The 17,925-nt window shown below is 36.8% G+C and overlaps 1 protein-coding gene across 1 annotated transcript in view; it reads left to right on the forward strand.

Moving 5' to 3' along the window:
• The window catches only part of LOC110466474 (ATP-dependent RNA helicase SUV3 homolog, mitochondrial-like), a 39,066-nt gene that overhangs the window by 14,214 nt on the left and 6,927 nt on the right, over positions 1-17,925 (forward strand). Inside the window, exons 6-12 of the mRNA XM_021522984.1 lie at positions 3,047-3,158; positions 4,552-4,721; positions 6,112-6,163; positions 7,368-7,496; positions 9,026-9,119; positions 11,106-11,307; positions 13,494-13,574. Coding sequence (XP_021378659.1) covers positions 3,047-3,158; positions 4,552-4,721; positions 6,112-6,163; positions 7,368-7,496; positions 9,026-9,119; positions 11,106-11,307; positions 13,494-13,574 — 840 coding nt within the window. The remainder of the gene's footprint in view (positions 1-3,046; positions 3,159-4,551; positions 4,722-6,111; positions 6,164-7,367; positions 7,497-9,025; positions 9,120-11,105; positions 11,308-13,493; positions 13,575-17,925) is intronic.

A 17,925-nucleotide genomic window follows, 5' to 3' on the forward strand; every position in this document is an offset into this window, starting at 1 on the left:
GTCTATCTGGTCTACACAAGATATTAAATAGAGGAAACACATATACAGTCTATCTGGTCTACACAAGATATTAAATAGAGGAAACACATATACAGTCTGTCTGGTCTACACCAGATATCAAATAGAGGAAACACATATAGGGTCTATCTGGTCTACACCAGATATTAAATATAGGAAACACATATACAGTCTGTCTGGTCTACACAAGACATTAAATAGAGGAAACACATATATGGTCTATCTAGTCTACACAAGACATTAAATAGAGGAAACACATACACAGTCTATCCGGTCTACACAAGATATTAAAGAGAGGAAACAAATATAGGGTCTATCTGGTCTACACCAGATATTAAATAGAGGAAACACATATAGGGTCTATCTGGTCTATACCAGATATTAAATATAGGAAACACATATACAGTCTGTCTGGTCTAAACAAGACATTAAATAGAGGAAACACATACACAGTATATCTGGTCTACACAAGATATTAGATAGAGGAAACACATATACAGTCTGTCTGGTCTACACCAGATATCAAATAGAGGAAACACATATAGGGTCCATCTGGTCTACATATATACAGTCTATCTGGTCTACACATATACAGTCTATCTGGTCTACACCAGATATTCAATAGAGGAAACACATAAAGGGTCTATCTGGTCTACACCAAATATTAAATAGAGGAAACACATATAGGGTCTATCTGGTCTACACAAGATATTAAATAGAGGAAACACATATAGGGTCTATCTGGTCTACACCAGGTATTAAATAGAGGAAACACATATACAGTCTGTCTGGTCTACACAAGACATTAAATAGAGGAAACACATATAGGGTCTATCTGGTCTACACCAGGTATTAAATAGAGGAAACACATATACAGTCTATCTGCAGGTCTACACCAGATATTAAATAGAGGAAACACATATACAGTCTATCTGCAGGTCTACACCAGATATTAAATAGAGGAAACACATATACAGTCTATCTGGTCTACACAAGATATTAAATAGAGAAAACACATATAGGGTCTATCTGGTCTACACATATACAGTCTATCAGGTTTACACCAGATTTTAATTAGAGGAAACACATATACAGTCTATCTGGTCTACACAAGATATTAAATAGAGGAAACACATATACAGTCTATCTGGTCTACACATATACAGTCTATCTGGTCTACCCAAGATATTAAATAGAGGAAACACATATAGAGTCTGTCTGTTCTACACAAGATATTAAATAGAGGAAACACATAAGGTCTTCACAAGATATTAAATAGAGGAAACACATATACAGTCTATCTAGTCTACACAAGATATTAAATAGAGGAAACACATATACAGTCTGTCTGGTCTACACAAGACATTAAATAGAGGAAACACATATATGGTCTATCTAGTCTACACCAGATATTAAATAGAGGAAACACATACACAGTCTAACTGGTCTACACAAGATATTAAATAGAGGAAACACATACACAGTATATCTGGTCTACACAAGATATGAAATAGTGGAAACACATATAGGGTCTATCCGGTCTACACAAGATATTAAATAGGGGAAACACATATAGGGTCTATCTGGTCTTCACAAGATATTAAATAGAGGAAACACGTATAGGGTCTATCTGGTCTACACAAAATATTAAATAGAGGAAACACATATAATATAGGGTCTATCTGGTCTACACAAGATCTTAAATAGAGGAAACACATATAGAGGCTGTCTGGTCTACACAAGATATTAAAAAGAGGAAACACATAAAGGGTCTACATATAGGGTCTATCTGGTCTACAAAAGATATTAAATAGAGGAAACACGTATAGGGTCTATCTGGTCTACACAAAATATTAAATAGAGGAAACACATATATGGTCTATCGAGTCTACACCAGATATTAAATAGAGAAAACACATATAGGGTCTATCTGGTCTTCACAAGATATTAAATAGAGGAAAAACATATAGGGTCTATCTGGTCTATATATATACAGTCTATCTGCTCTACACATATACAGTCTATCTGCTCTACACATATACAGTCTATCTGCTCTACACATATACAGTCTATCTGTTCTACACATAAACAATCTATCTGGTCTACACATATACAGTCTTTCGGGTCTACACAAAAACAATCTATCGGGTCTACACATATACAGTCTATCTGGTTTACACCAGATTTTAATTAGAGGAAACACATATACAGTCTGTCTGGTCTACATAAGACATTAAATAGAGGAAACACATATAGGGGGAAACACATAAACAGTCTAACTATATATACAGTCTATCTGGTCTACACAAGATATAATAGAGGAAACACATACACAGTCTAACTGGTGTACACAAGATATTAAATAGAGGAAACACGTATAGGGTCTATCTGGTCTACACCAGATATTAAATATAGGAAACACATATACAGTCTGTCTTGTCTACACAAGACATTAAATAGAGGAAACACATATACGGTCTATCTGGTCTACACAAGATCTTAAATAGAGGAAACACATATAGAGGCTGTCTGGTCTACACAAGATATTAAAAAGAGGAAACACATAAAGGGTCTACCTATAGGGACTATCTGGGCTACACCAGATATTAAATAGAGGAAACACATACACAGTATATCTGGTCTACACAAGATATTAAATAGTGGAAACACATATAGGGTCTATCTGGTCTACACAAGATATTAAATAGAGGAAACACATAAAGGGTCTATCTGGTCTACACAAGATATTAAATAGAGGAAACACATATAGGGTCTATCTGGTCTACACCAGATATTAAATAGAGGAAACACATATAGGGTCTATCTGGTCTACACAAGACATTAAATAAAGGAAACACATATAGGGTCTATCTGGTCTACACATATACAGTCTATCTGGTCTACACAAGATATTAAGTTGCTAGAATAAACAATTTTTAAGTGAGTGTGAAAATTGCCATTGTAAGATCAGGTTTTAACGGATGTGTACATGAAGGATTTTTTGAGAATAACCAGTCGCTGTTTTTAGGGTGTCCCATGTGACCTGAAGACAGGTGAGCTTGTAACATTTGCTGACGAGAACAACCAACCTGGAAATCACGTGGCATGTACTGTAGAAATGACTAACCTGAAAGACAACTGTAAGTAGATAGTGCAACACAAGACCTAACAGATCTGGTCTAATGGCCAGGGGTGTTTTATTTAACTTATCATTCACTCTGTCAAACATTAGAAAGAGAGTATACTGGAATCAGGTTGTCTGCTTATATTGCTGAACATCATCATAAAGTACTGCAACAATTCTAATGAAAATGTGTGCACATTCTACCCATCACATACTGTTACTACACCATGGAATGGCTGACTGTCATGTTTTTTCTATGATTATTCAGAGAGTTATGACCCTTGATTTATAATATTTCAGTCAAAAAAAGCCTTCTCTATCTAGCTTAGATTTTCAAAAAAAAAACAACAAAAAACATCAAAACATCTTAGATAGTGCATGTGTAACTATTACGTTCTTTCAACCAATTTTGGCTTACCTATTTAAAGAAGTGAGGTAGGGCAGACGGGCTAATAAAATCAACCCAGTGACTGTTGGTGCTGGTTTTGATGCAAGTGTTTAAATTTATGAATAAAACAGAACTATTGGTACCAGAGTAGGATACTGATACTTGGTATGGAGATTCTGAAAGGGTCAAGGATTGTTGTACAGAACTAAATCGGAAAAAATCAATCTTATTTTAATTCAGACCTGTTTCGGACTGAACTGTTTATGCTACAATCTCTAGGTTAAACTTAATAGTGTTGAAAGTCACAATAAAATATATATTAACAATCAATAACTCTACCAAAATGGTGATATTTGGCACGGGGGTCCTGAGGGATCAAATATTGTTGTATGAAAGTAAAAAAAGAAAAAGAAATCAAATTAAATTTTTCACCTGTTTTTGACATACCAGGTAACTACTTATTGAATATTCTATGAATAGGCAAGCTACATGCTGTTCTCCAACAGATCTTGTTTAACTTTAACTCATTCAACCCTGAAATTGTATAATGAACTATTCCAACCCCTGAATTGGAAGAGTTCAAATATTTCTTCAGGGGTGAATGAGATAAGCTATTTAAAACTTTTCTTAATATAATGAATACATATATATCCTCCTTCATATTGAATAATTGTCCTTTAATTTCATGCAGGCCTGATTGGCAGAATAATTACTTTATTGATGCTTGGTTTAAATTCTTTTCAGACACTTAACTTGAATAGGCAATTATAAGTTACCCTTTTTAGTCACAAAATATATTGATCTAAGTTTTTTTGTTTTTTTTCAATTGATGGTTAAAGCTTGTCCACTCAGTATAAGAATGAAAATGAATCATCAAAGTACTCATACATATAATTGGGAGGAGTTCATTCCTTTGAATGCCATTGCCTAATTTGTATCGCTCACTGGCAAGCAATGGTTTCATCAGCTTAATGTTTAGGATCAGTGTATCAGTCAGTAAACCTGTGTTATGGTGTATCAGATGATGTAGCTGTGATTGACGAGATCCAGATGATACAGAATTTGGATCGAGGCTGGGCGTGGACTCAAGCCTTCCTTGGTTTGAAGGCCGATGAAATCCATGTCTGTGGTGAAGAAGCTGCAGTTCCTTTGATAAAAAACTTGGCCGTTTTGACGGGGGATACTGTAGAGGTAGGTTCAATCAAAATCATTTCGGATCAATAATCTTTCAACAGTACAGTCAAGTTTTCCATTTGTTGTAAGGTCACTGTGTCATTGTGTTGTAAGGTCACTGACCCTGTGTTGTAAAGTCACTATGGCCTATTGTTGTGAAGTCACTGACCCTGTGTTGTAAAGTCACTATGGCCTAGGGTTGTGAAGTCACTGACCCTGTGTTGTAAAGTCACTATGGCCTATGGTTGTGAAGTCACTGACCCTGTGTTGTAAAGTCACTATGGCCTATGGTTGTGAAGTCACTGACCCTGTGTTGTAAAGTCACTATGGCCTATGGTTGTGAAGTCACTGACCCTGTGTTGTAAAGTCACTATGGCCTATTGTTGTGAAGTCACTGACCCTGTGTTGTAAAGTCACTATGGCCTATGGTTGTGAAGTCACTGACCCTGTGTTGTAAAGTCACTATGGCCTATAGTTGTGAAGTCACTGACCCTGTGTTGTAAAGTCACTATGGCCTATAGTTGTGAAGTCACTGACCCTGTGTTGTAAAGTCGATTTGGCCTATGGTTGTAAGGTCACTATGGTCTATGGTTGTAAGGTCACTATGGTCTATGGTTGTGAAGTCACTGACCCTGTGTTGTGAAGTCACTATGGCTTATGGTTGTGAAGTCACTGACCCTGTGTTGTGAAGTCACTGATCCTGTGTTGTAAATTCACTATGGTCTATGGTTGTGAAGTCACTGTCCTTTGTGTTGTAAAGTCACTATGGCCTATGGTTGTGAAGTCACTGACCCTGTGTTGTGAAGTCACTGACTGTTGTAAAGTCACTATGGCCTATGGTTGTGAAGTCACTGACCATGTGTTCTAAAGACATTGAATTGTAAGATCAATATGACATTGAGTTGTAAGATCAATATGACATTGAGTTGTAAGGTCATTGTGCCATTGTGTTGTAAGGTCATTGTGTCATTGTGTTGTAAGGTCACTATGGCATTGAGTTGTAAGATCAATATGACATTGAGTTGCAAGATAACTGTGACATTGAGTTGCAAGATAACTGTGACTTTGAGTTGTAAGGTCACTATGGCCTATGGTTGTGAAGTCACTGACCATGTGTTCTAAAGACATTGAATTGTAAGATCAATATGACATTGAGTTGCAAGATAACTGTGACATTGAGTTGTTAGGTCACTGTGACCTTGAGTTGCAAGATCACTTTGACCTTGTAAAGGTAAAGCTACTGACCTTTATTGAAAGATCTCTCGCCTCGTGTTTTAAAGTCACTATATTAGTTTGTGATTTGATTTAATATCATCAAAACAGCCAATGTTATATGACAGTCGGTTCAACAAATGATATTGCATGTTTTTACAAAATTTAAATTAAAACTTGCACTTTTGCATTGCAGGTTAACGAATATACCAGATTGAACCCATTGATGTACCTGAGTACAGCTTTAGGTAGGTAAACACTAGGTGATCAATTATACAGGTGTAGATACAATGGTTCTATTATTGTCTGCTGTTGATCATCATGTGAGTACTTGTGTTCTTAGCTTGAACACTAACATTTATTGATACACACAGACCCAGCTGGCTGTTTTAAAATCTAGGGAGAACAAAACACTTGATAGGTATGTGGGTCCATTGGCAGTTCTACCACAACCACCAACACAAAATCTAAAAAGGATCAGTCCTTTATATGACAACTACAAATAGTACATTATGATAAATCTGTCTGAGCCCACTTGCAAAGAGTCTTCAGTAAGATTCATCAGTTTGGAAATATATATGTATACAGGTTTTACTCTCGTCTCAATGTTACAATACTGATTAGTCCTGTTGTTAGCACACTATAAGAAGTATGTTATGATAAATGTGTTCTAAGACCACTTCAAATAGTACATTAAGATAAATCTATTATAAGACCACTGTAAGTAGTATATTATAATAGTACATTAAGATAAATCTATTATAAGACCACTACATAACATATAGGATCTAACATGAGTTTTCATTTCATATGAGATTTATGAAACGAGTCTAAGAATTTTTTAATTTAGCGAGCCTCTGTCGAGCTAAAAATGAAAAATTCGTGATGCGTTTCATAAATTTCATATGAAATGAAAACGATTTTAAGATCCTTTTTATCACATTGTCAAGATTTGTGGCTTTTATTCGTGTAAAACAACAATTTTCATGCAAACTTGAATGTAAAAAGCTACCATTTTGACTTCAGTGCTTATGTCTTTGACGTCATGTCCTTGTCCTAGACTTGATGTCACAATTGAAACAATTGAAACTTACAACCAAATCACAGGGCTGATAGGTCATATAACATGAGTTAATATGCAAAAAAATATGGCATGGGTGTATTCACTGGATAACACAGTACATTATGTGGTAAAAATAGTATATTATGATAAATCTGTTACAAGTATATGACCACTACAAATAGCATATTATGATAAATGTGTTATAAGACCACTACAAATGGTATATTATGATAAGTCTATTACAAAACAACTACAACTACAAATAGTTGGATTTTAATATAAAACCTGTTGTATGATCACTATAAATAGTATATTTTAAATTGACCGTATATTATTATTGACAATAGAATATATGTCAAACTTTTAATAGTAAAATATCTTTGTTTCAGAGAAATATGAAAATGTCATGCCAGGAGACTGCATCATTTGTTTTAGCAAAGAAGTAATATTTGATGTATCAGCTGAACTAAACAAAAGAGGAGTCCTGACTGCCATTATCTATGGCAACCTTCCTCCAGGTACTTATAGCCAGACTTTACAGCATATATGTAACAGATAAGGTGTTTAATTGTTTAATTGTAATCCGTCCATCCGTCCGTCCGCCCGTCCGTCCAACCACCATTTCCACACAATAACTTGTTTTTCTGTGGGCCAAATGAAGGGCTTGCTTTGGAGGTTTTTCAGTCTAGAGGTCAAAGGTCTTTTGAGGTCAATAGTCAAGGTCACAGAAGCTATAAATACCTCAGTAGAAAAAACAATTACTTAAATTACTTTTGGTTTATCAAACTCAAACTCCATGCTCTGGTTCTTTATGGACTTTCCTGCATGGGATTGATTTTGGGTCCGGAAAGTCTTGTTAATTGAATACTGTTACAAAGATTTGTGTTTGTAAAATAATGTCATAAAAACCTTAATAATTTATTATCCCCTTGCAACATGAAAGTCAATACAAGTGTTGTCCATGATAATACCTATGTCACACAACGTGTGAATGCGAGGGGATTTGTATCACTTGTGATGCCTTGTTTTAAATATTGTATGATTCTTTTTCAATTTGTGCTTTACAGTGGTATCTGTATAGTACAAATACATAGGAATTCTTGACAACTTTTCCCCTTGGACTTTTGAAAATTGTCAGTGTGCTTGAATTTTGTCCTTCAAAGTATGAATAAACCATGAATAAAAAGTGGTTTCTGACTAGTATCAGTAGCTCAATTTCTCATCATAACACCTGAACTTCATCAGCTGTTTTCTTGAAGAAAGAAATTGCTTGGGATTGCTTTTTCAGGTCCATAGGTCGCTAATGAAACTGACAAGTTAAAAACTTTCCATTGAGATTCAAAAAAAAAAAAAGCGCGGACATTTTAGTTTGTGCTTGCTTGGTAATGAAAGATATATCATTTGAAAGTACTGGAATAAATGAAATAAATACCATTAGTCTTTCATGTGCACAGAACCGCACCCACACACAAATACTATATTATGAACTCTTAGTCTTTGTCATGTAGATTCTTAACTAGCAAAACATGTACAAAATGCGACCGTCCCAGATGTGTAGTCAACAATGTGAAATTTGATCATTGAACTGACCTATAAATGTGTGGAATTTGTTTTGTTTTCACACAGGATATTATTATTAACATGATATTCAAAAGGTAGGCATAAGCGTTAGTCATATGATTTTTTCTATCATGTCTTTTTTTTTGTGGGGGGGGGGGTGTCAGGGATTGCTTTTCAGACTCCGACATCAAGGTAAATGTTACTATAAATACATTGTAGATAAGGAAAATTGCGATAGTATTGCCATGCATTGTTACACATGTCACATAGTAAAGTTAAGTTTGGTTATTAAATTTTACAGTATGGTCCTCCTTGTGTAAGAGTTTCTAATGTATGTATACTTCCATTTTGTGTGTCAAGAACAATCTATAACCTTGTATGAAAGTATGAAATGACACCAGACCAGAAAAAACAGTGTTCTAGGACTCTTAAAACTATCACACGAGGTCAATCTACTTAAAAAATGTTATCTTTCTTGTTTCTATAGCAACAAAGATTGCCCAAGCCAAACAATTTAATGACCCCCTTGACCCATGTAAGGTGCTGGTGGCAACTGATGCAGTCGGACTTGGTTTGAATCTGTGAGTATGATGGGTGTTGACCCTGTTAAATGATTGATTTCTAGACTTATAAATCCATATCAAAGTATTATGTCTCTCCTTCGAATGAAGGGAGACATATTGGTTTAGTACTGGTTCTTCTTCTGGTTCTTCTCCTTGCAACTTGTCCGGGCCATCAGTTTTAAACTGTTAAAGATATCTTGATGAACTTGAGGTATGCCTGCATCACCCACAGAAGGTGTGCAGTGCCCTTGAATTAGGTCACTGCGACCTTCACCTCAAGGTCAAAGGTCAAATAAGTGCATCATTTTCAGTAAATTCTTGTCCGGCCCGTAAATTTTAAACCGTTAAAGATATCCTGATCAAACCAGAAGTATACCTGCATCACCCACAGAAGGTGTGCAGTGCACTGGAATTATGTCTTGTGCCCCACTATATACAGAGTTATGGCCCTTTGTTTATTTATAATACCCAAGTTTGTCAGGAGCATAAGTTCCATGTTATTTCACCTACGTTGACCAAACCCTTACCATATTTATGTATCTTGGGAAGGGGGAATCTCTGGCACTGAAATAGGGTATTGTGCCCCACTATATACAGAGTAATGACCCATTTGTTTATTTTTTATAATGAAGTTTGTCCACAGCATAACTTCTAAACAAGTAAAGATATCTTGATCAAACTTGAAGTATACCTGCATCACCTATACATGATGTGCAGTGCACTGTCATAAGGTCATTGTGACCTTGACCCCAAGGTCAGTGGTCAAATATGTGCAAATGTTTCAGGAACATCTTGTCCAGGCTGTAACTGTTAAACCATTAAAGATATCTTGATGAAACTTGAAGTATACCTGCATCACCCATAAATGTTGTGCAGTGCACTTTCATTATGTAATTGTGACCTTAACCCCAGGGTCAAAGGTCAAAAATTCTCATTGTTGTAAACATTGAAAACGCAAAGGTGTATATCTGCAAACCCACATACTATAAACAGTGCATTGTTGCTAGGTAACTGTGACCTTGACCTCGAGTGCAAAGTTTTCAGGAAGATCATTTCTGGGCTGTTACTTTTATACCAATTAAGGGGACATATATGTTTTTGTTCACAAAAACAAAATTCTAGTTAACCTTTATACACACCTTGTTAACCTTGATACAGACCTTGTTAACCTTGATACAGACCTTGTTAACCTTTATACACACCTTGTTAACCTTTATGCACACCTTGTTAACCTTGATACAGACCTTATTAACCTTGATACAGACCTTGTTAACCTTTATACACACCTTATTTACCTTGATACGCACCTAGTTAACCTTGATACACACCTTGTTAACCTTGATACACACCTTTTTAACCTTGATACAGAACTTGATACAGACCTTGTTAACCTTGATACAGACCTTGTTAACCTTGATTCAGACCTAGTTAACCTTGAAACAGACCTAGTTAACCTTGATACAGACCTTGTTAACCTTGATACACACCTTGTTTACCTTGATACACACCTTGTTAACCTTGATACAGACCTAGTTAACCTTGATACAGACCTTATTAACCTTGATACAGACCTTGATACAGACCTGGTTAACCTTGATACACACCTTGTTAACCTTGATACAGACCTTATTAACCTTGATACAGACCTAGTTACCCTTGATACAGAACTTGATACAGACCTTACTAACCTTGATACAGACCTAGTTAACCTTGATACAGACCTTATTAACCTTGATACAGACCTTATTAACCTTGATACAGACCTAGTTAACCTTGATACAGGCCTAGTTAACCTTGATACAGACCTTATTAACCTTGATACAGACCTAGTTAACCTTGATACAGAACTTGATACAGACCTTACTAACCTTGAAACAGACCTAGTTAACCTTGATACAGACCTTATTAACCTTGATACAGACCTTATTAACCTTGCTACAAACCTTCTTAATCTGTATTTAACATTCTTGATCTTATCCTACAACATTTTTTGTTTTGTTTAAGGAATATCAGGAGGATTGTATTCCACTCATTATCAAAAGGCAACAGAAGATGGGGACGGATCAATAGCTCTTTAGTGCGGCATATTGCAGGACGTGCAGGCAGATTTGGACACATTTATCCCAAAGGATATGTGACAACCTTCAAAAAATCTGATCTTTATTCATTGCACGAATTAAAGAATGAAAAGGTCATACCTATACAGGTAAGACACATGTACCAGTATAACATCAAAAAGTCACACACAAGGTCATACCTTTAAAGGTAAGACACATTTACCAGTATTATATCAAATAGTCACACACAAGGTCATACCTTTAAAGGTAAGACACATTTACAAGTATTACATCAAATAGTCACACACAAGGTCATACCTATACAGGTAAGACACATGTACCAGTAGTACATCAAATAGTCGCACACAAGGTCATACCTTTACAGGTAAAACACATTTAACAGTATTACATCAAATAGTCACACACAAGGTCATACCTTTACAGGTAAAACACATGTACCAGTATTACATAAAATAGTCTCACACAAGGTCATACCTTTACAGGTAAGACACATTTACCAGTATTACATCAAATAGTCACACACAAGATCAAACCTATACAGGTAAGACACATTTACCAGTATTACATCAAATAGTCACACACAAGGTCATACCTTTAAAGGTAAGACTCATTTACCAGTATTACATCAAATAGTCACACACAAGGTCATACCTATACAGGTAAGACACATGTACCAGTATAACATCAACTAGTCACACACAAGGTCATACCTTTAAAGGTAAAACACATGTACCAGTATTACATCAAATAGTCATACACAAGGTCATACCTTTACAGGTAAGACACATTTACCAGTATTACATCAAATAGTCACACACAAGGTCATAACTATACAGGTAAGACACATGTACCAGTATTACATCAAATAGTCACACACAAGGTCATACCTTTAAAGGTAAGACACATGTACCAGTATTACATAAAATAGTCACACACAAGGTCATACCTTTACAGGTAAGACACATTTACCAGTATAACATCAAATAGTCACACACAAGGTCATACATTTTAAGGTAAGACACATTTACCAGAATAACATCAAATAGTCACACACAAGGTCATACCTTTACAGGTAAGACACATTTACCAGTATTACATCAAATTGCCTTAAAAATGAAATGGCAGGCTCAGTTCTGAACTGACAGGCTGATCACTGTAGAATTTGGCAAAAATATATGGAGGGCAGGGTTTAGACATACCTGACCAAAACTAAAATGCAAACTACCGTTAGTTTATAATATGTCTGCATAAGTCAGACACAATTCACATGTATGTATTAGGAAATGTTATAAAATTTAGTCCAAACATGAAAGAAGGACATTTTTCTTGATATATTTTTATTTGTTTGTCAAAAAACTATTACCTCTGCTTCACATTGGACACACAAACCTTACTGTTAGACTGGCACTCTATTACAAAGGAGATCAACATTTATGCAACAAATTTTATGGTTAGTAGTGAATTTGTCTGGAAAGGTTATTTAATTGATACCAGTTATATGACTGTTAACCCTGTCACCACTGTAGACCATAATGGACTTTTTCATATCGGAGGCACGGTAGTCTAGTGGTAGAACGCCTGGCTCGTGACCGAAGGGTTGCGGGTTCGAGTCACGGCACTGCACTGTGTTGTATCTTTGAGCAAGATACTTTACTCCACTTGTTCCAGTCTACTCAGCTGTAATGAGTATGTGGTTGGGCAGTGCTAGAATTGTAGAATGCTAGCTGTGAGCACCGAAATAGCAGCACCGGTTGTATGCTCCCCAGGGAGGTGAGAAAGATATTGGCTGGTTGCAAAGGCCCTATAACCACGGATAATGATTTGTTTTTTTTTGTTTTAACAAATTTTAGTATATATATAAATAAACATATATAAATGGATCAGATAACAGGCTAGGCCTATATCAGTCTTCTCCATGATGGTGTAAGTATGATATTATATATATACATGTAATTAATTAGCTATTTATATTATTTTATTCAATTCATACACTCAATCATACATTCATACAATTAACTATACTTACACTCACTAATAATGATAATTTGTGAACCGCTTTGAGATGACATACGCACTAGGTTGTGATAAAGCGCTATATAAATACCTCAAATTATTATCATTATTGTTATATCAATGTAAGGTAGAGCCTAATGAAGTTACATAGGTGTGAAAGGGTTAATAGGAAACTGTTTTGGAAAAAAGTTTGATGTCACAACGAAGGAGCATTTATATTGAAGTGCAATGAGGATTCAATAAGGAATTCAAAGTTCCACAGTGTTTGGTGGTTTCTGAAGAATTTTTGTATTCTCTGTAGTCTGCTGGACTGCAGCCCACACCGGAACAAATGGAATTGTTTTCCAATCACCTCCCTGATGCTTCCCTCAAAAATCTGCTGGTGAGTACTGATTAGAAATCTGCTGGTGAGTACTGATTAAAGGTCTGCAGGTGAGTACTGATTAGACATCTGCTGGTGAGTACTAATTAGACATCTGCTGGTGAGGACTGATTAGACATCTGCAGGTGAGTACTGGTTAGAGATCTGCTGGTGTGTACTAATTAGACATCTGCTGGTGAGTACTAATTAGAGTACTGATTAGACATCTGCTGGTGAGTACTGATTAGACATCTGCAGGTGAGTACTGATTAGAGATCTGCTGGTGTGTACTGATTAGAAATCTGCTGGTGAGTACTAATTAGAGATCTGCTGGTGAGTACTGATTAGACATCTGCTGGTGAGTACTAATTAGACATCTGCTGGTGAGTACTGATTAGACATCTGCAGGTGAGTACTGATTAGAGATCTGCTGGTGTGAACTGATTAGAAATCTGCTGGTGAGTACTAATTAGACATCTGCTGGTGTATACTGATTAGACATCTGCTGGTGAGTACTGATTATACATCTGCTGGTGAGTACTGATTAGACATCTGCAGGTGAGTACTAATTAGAGATCTGCTGGTGTGTACTGATTAGAAATCTGCTGGTGTGTACTGATAAGACATCTGCTGGTGTGTACTGATTAGACATCTGCTGGTGATTACTGATTAGACATCTGCTGGTGAGTACTGATTATACATCTGCTGGTGAGTACTGATTAGACATCTGCTGGTGAGTACTAATTAGACATCTGCTGGTGAGTACTGATTAGACATCTGCAGGTGAGTACTAATTAGAGATCTGCTGGTGTGTACTGATTAGAAATCTGCTGGTGTGTATTGATTAGAGATCTGCTGGTGAGAACTAATTAGAAATCTGCTGGGGAGTATTGATTAGACATCTGCTGGTGAGGACTAATTAGACATCTGCTGGTGTGTACTGATTAGAAATCTGCTGGTGAGTACTGATTAAAGGTCTGCAGGTGAGTACTGATTAGACATCTGCTGGTGAGTACTAATTAGAAATCTGCTGGTGGGTATTGATTAGACATCTGCTGGTGAGTACTAATTAGACATCTGCTGGTGAGTACTAATTAGACATCTGCTGGTGAGTACTAATTAGACATCTGCTGGTGAGTACTAATTAGACATCTGCTGGTGCGTACTGATTAGACATCTGCAGGTGAGTACTGATTAGAGATCTGCTGGTGTGAACTGATTAGAAATCTGCTGGTGAGTACTAATTAGACATCTGCTGGTGAGTTCTGATTAGACATCTGCTAGTGAGTACTGATTAGACATCTGCTGGTGTGTACTGATTAGACATCTGCTAGTGTGTACTGATTAGAAATCTGCTGGTGTGTATTGATTAGACATCTGCTGGTGAGTACTAATTAGAAAACTGCTGGTGTGTATTGATTAGAGATCTGCTGGTGTGTACTGGTTAGACATCTGCTGGTGTGTAATGATTAGACATCTGCTGGTGTGTAATGATTAGACATCTGCTGGTGGGTACTAATTAGAAATCTGCTGGGGTGTACTGATTAGAAATCTGCTGGTTTGTATTGATTAGAGATCTGCTGTGTGTTCTGATTAGACATCTGCTGGCGAGTACTAATTAGACGTCTGCTGGTGTGTATTGATCAGACATCTGCTGGTGAGTACTCATTAGACATCTGCTGGTGAGGACTAATTAGACATCTGCTGGTGAGTACTCATTAGAAATCTGCTGGGGAGTACTGATTAGACATCTGCTGGTGAGTACTAATTAGACGTCTGCTGGTGTGTACTGATTAGAAATCTGCTGGTGTGTACTGATTAGAGATCTGCTGGTGTGTACTGATTAGACATCTGCTGGTGAGAACTAATTAGACGTCTGCTGGTGGGTACTGATTAGAGATCTGCTGGTGCGTACTGATAAGACATCTGCTGGTGAGTACTGATTAGAGATCTGCTGGTGAGAACTAATTAGAGATCTGCTGGTGTGTACTGCTTAGACATCTGCTGGTGAGAACTAATTAGACGTCTGCTGGTGTGTACTGGTTAGAAATCTGCTGGTGTGTATTGATTAGAAATCTGCTGGTGAGTACTGATTAGAGGTCTGCTGGTGAGTACTAATTAGACGTCTGCTGGTGTGTACTGATTTGACATCTGCTGGTGAGTACGGATTAGACATCTGCTGGTGTGTACTGATTAGACATCTGCTGGTGTGTATTGATTAGACATCTGCTGGTGAGTACTAATTAGACATTTGATGGTGTGTACTGATTAGACATCTGCTGGTGAGTACTGATTAGACATCTGCTGGTGAGTACTAATTAGACATCTGCTGGTGTGTACTGATTAGACATCTGCTGGTGTGTACTGATTAGAAATCTGCTGGTGTGTACTAATTAGAAATCTGCTGGTGAGTACTGATTAGAAATCTGCTGGTGAGTACTGATTAGGAGCATTATTTTTCACTACATTAAAAGGTTCTCTTCGCAATTGTTTTATTCGTCAGGTTTTAGGAGTTAACTTATTCACCCTGAAATTTCATAATGACCTATAGTCCAACCATTGAATCTGAAGAGCTCAAATGTGTCTTTAGGGGTGAAGGAATTAATACAAGACTAAAGTGTCACTTTTCTGTCAGAGGCAGAGGTAGCAGCATCAACATTTTCATTTAGCTCATATATTTTCATATTCAAAGCTTTTCTCAGAAAAAAACAAGTGCCAAAGCAGTCATACTTAGTCCATAGATACAACGAGCACCCTGTACCACATTTTACAATGCAGATGCTGTGTATGAAGTATATTCTATTGACCACTGTCTTCCTTAATGCTGACATTTTATATTTCCATCAAATATTAGGAAAGATTACAATAAAGGGGGGCCTATGCCCACTCAAGATAACTTGCTTAACTGTGGTTCAATAACTTTGGTTTTGATATAAGGCTGTTATCTGAAACAAAACAGGTCCTAATAAGGCTGTCATTTGATAAAGACAGATTTCCTTATAAGGCTGTCACCTGATAAGAAACATGCCCTTATAAGGCTGTCACCTAATAAGACACAAACCCCTAATAAGGCTGTCACCTGATATGACACATGCCCTAATAAGGCTGTCGCCTGATAAGACACATGCACTAATATGTATGTCACCTGATTAGACACATGCCCTAATAAGGCTGTCACCTAATAAGACACAAACCCCTAATAAGGCTGTCACCTGATAAGACACATGCCCTAATAAGGCTGTCACCTGATAAGACACATGCCCTGATAAAGCTGTCACCTCATGAGACACATGCACTAATATGTATGTCACCTGATTAGACACATGTCCTAATAAGGCTGTCAGCTGATAATACACATGCCTTCCTGAATAAATCAAATGCCCTAATGTGGATGTCTCCTCATAAGATACATGCCTTCCTTAATAAGACTAATGCCCTGATAAGACTGTCACCTGATAAGACACATGCCCAGTTAGGCTGTCACCTGATAAGACACATGCCCTGATAAGGCTGTTCATTCATAAGACACATGCCCTGATAAGGCTGTTAATTCATAAGACACATGCCTTCCTGAATAAATCACATGATCCGATAAGGCTGTCACCTCATGAGCCACATGAACTAATATGGATGTCACCTGATAAGACACTTGCCCTAATATGGATGTAACCTGTAAAGACACTTGCCCTAATATGGATGTAACCTGTTAAGACCAAACCCATAAATACATGTTCACCTTTTTAGAATAATGTCAGTAGTATTTCCAGGTTAAAGGATATAGATTTTAAAGAAGATACAGAAGCCCAGGTAAGAGAAAATTAGAGAAAGATCGAACTGACACAGAACTAATGAAGATGGTACGATGGTGGGTGCTAGATCCCACTTAGATCACTTGTTAAGAAATCAAAAGCAGCTTTTTTTAGCCCACTATCATCAGATGGTGGGCTATTCAAATCACCCTGCGTCCATGGTCCGTGGTCCGTCCGTCTGTCGTCTGTCCGTTAAACAATTATATTAGTGCTATTTTTCAGAAAGTACTGGAGGGATCTTTCCTCAAATCACAAAACCAAGATGGCTGACAGCCAGCCATCTTGAATTTGAGAGTTAAAGTTTGTTAGCTCTATTTCTCAGAAAGTACTGGAGGGATGATTTTCAAATTTCTCATGAAAGTCCAAGGTTCTTTGTAATAAATATCAAATTTTAGGACTGAACAGAAAACCAAGATGGCTAATGTTTACTTTTGAGACTGATCGGAATAAAAATGTCCGAGAGGCGACCATCTCGGATTTTGACAGTGAATGTTTGTTTTCGCTATTTCTCAGGAAATACTGGAAAGATCTTTCTCAAATTTGTTACGTAGCTTTTCATTGTC

The sequence above is a fragment of the Mizuhopecten yessoensis genome, unplaced genomic scaffold (genome assembly GCF_002113885.1).
Source record: "Mizuhopecten yessoensis strain PY_sf001 unplaced genomic scaffold, ASM211388v2 scaffold11133, whole genome shotgun sequence".
NCBI classification, from domain to species: Eukaryota; Metazoa; Mollusca; class Bivalvia; order Pectinida; family Pectinidae; genus Mizuhopecten; species Mizuhopecten yessoensis.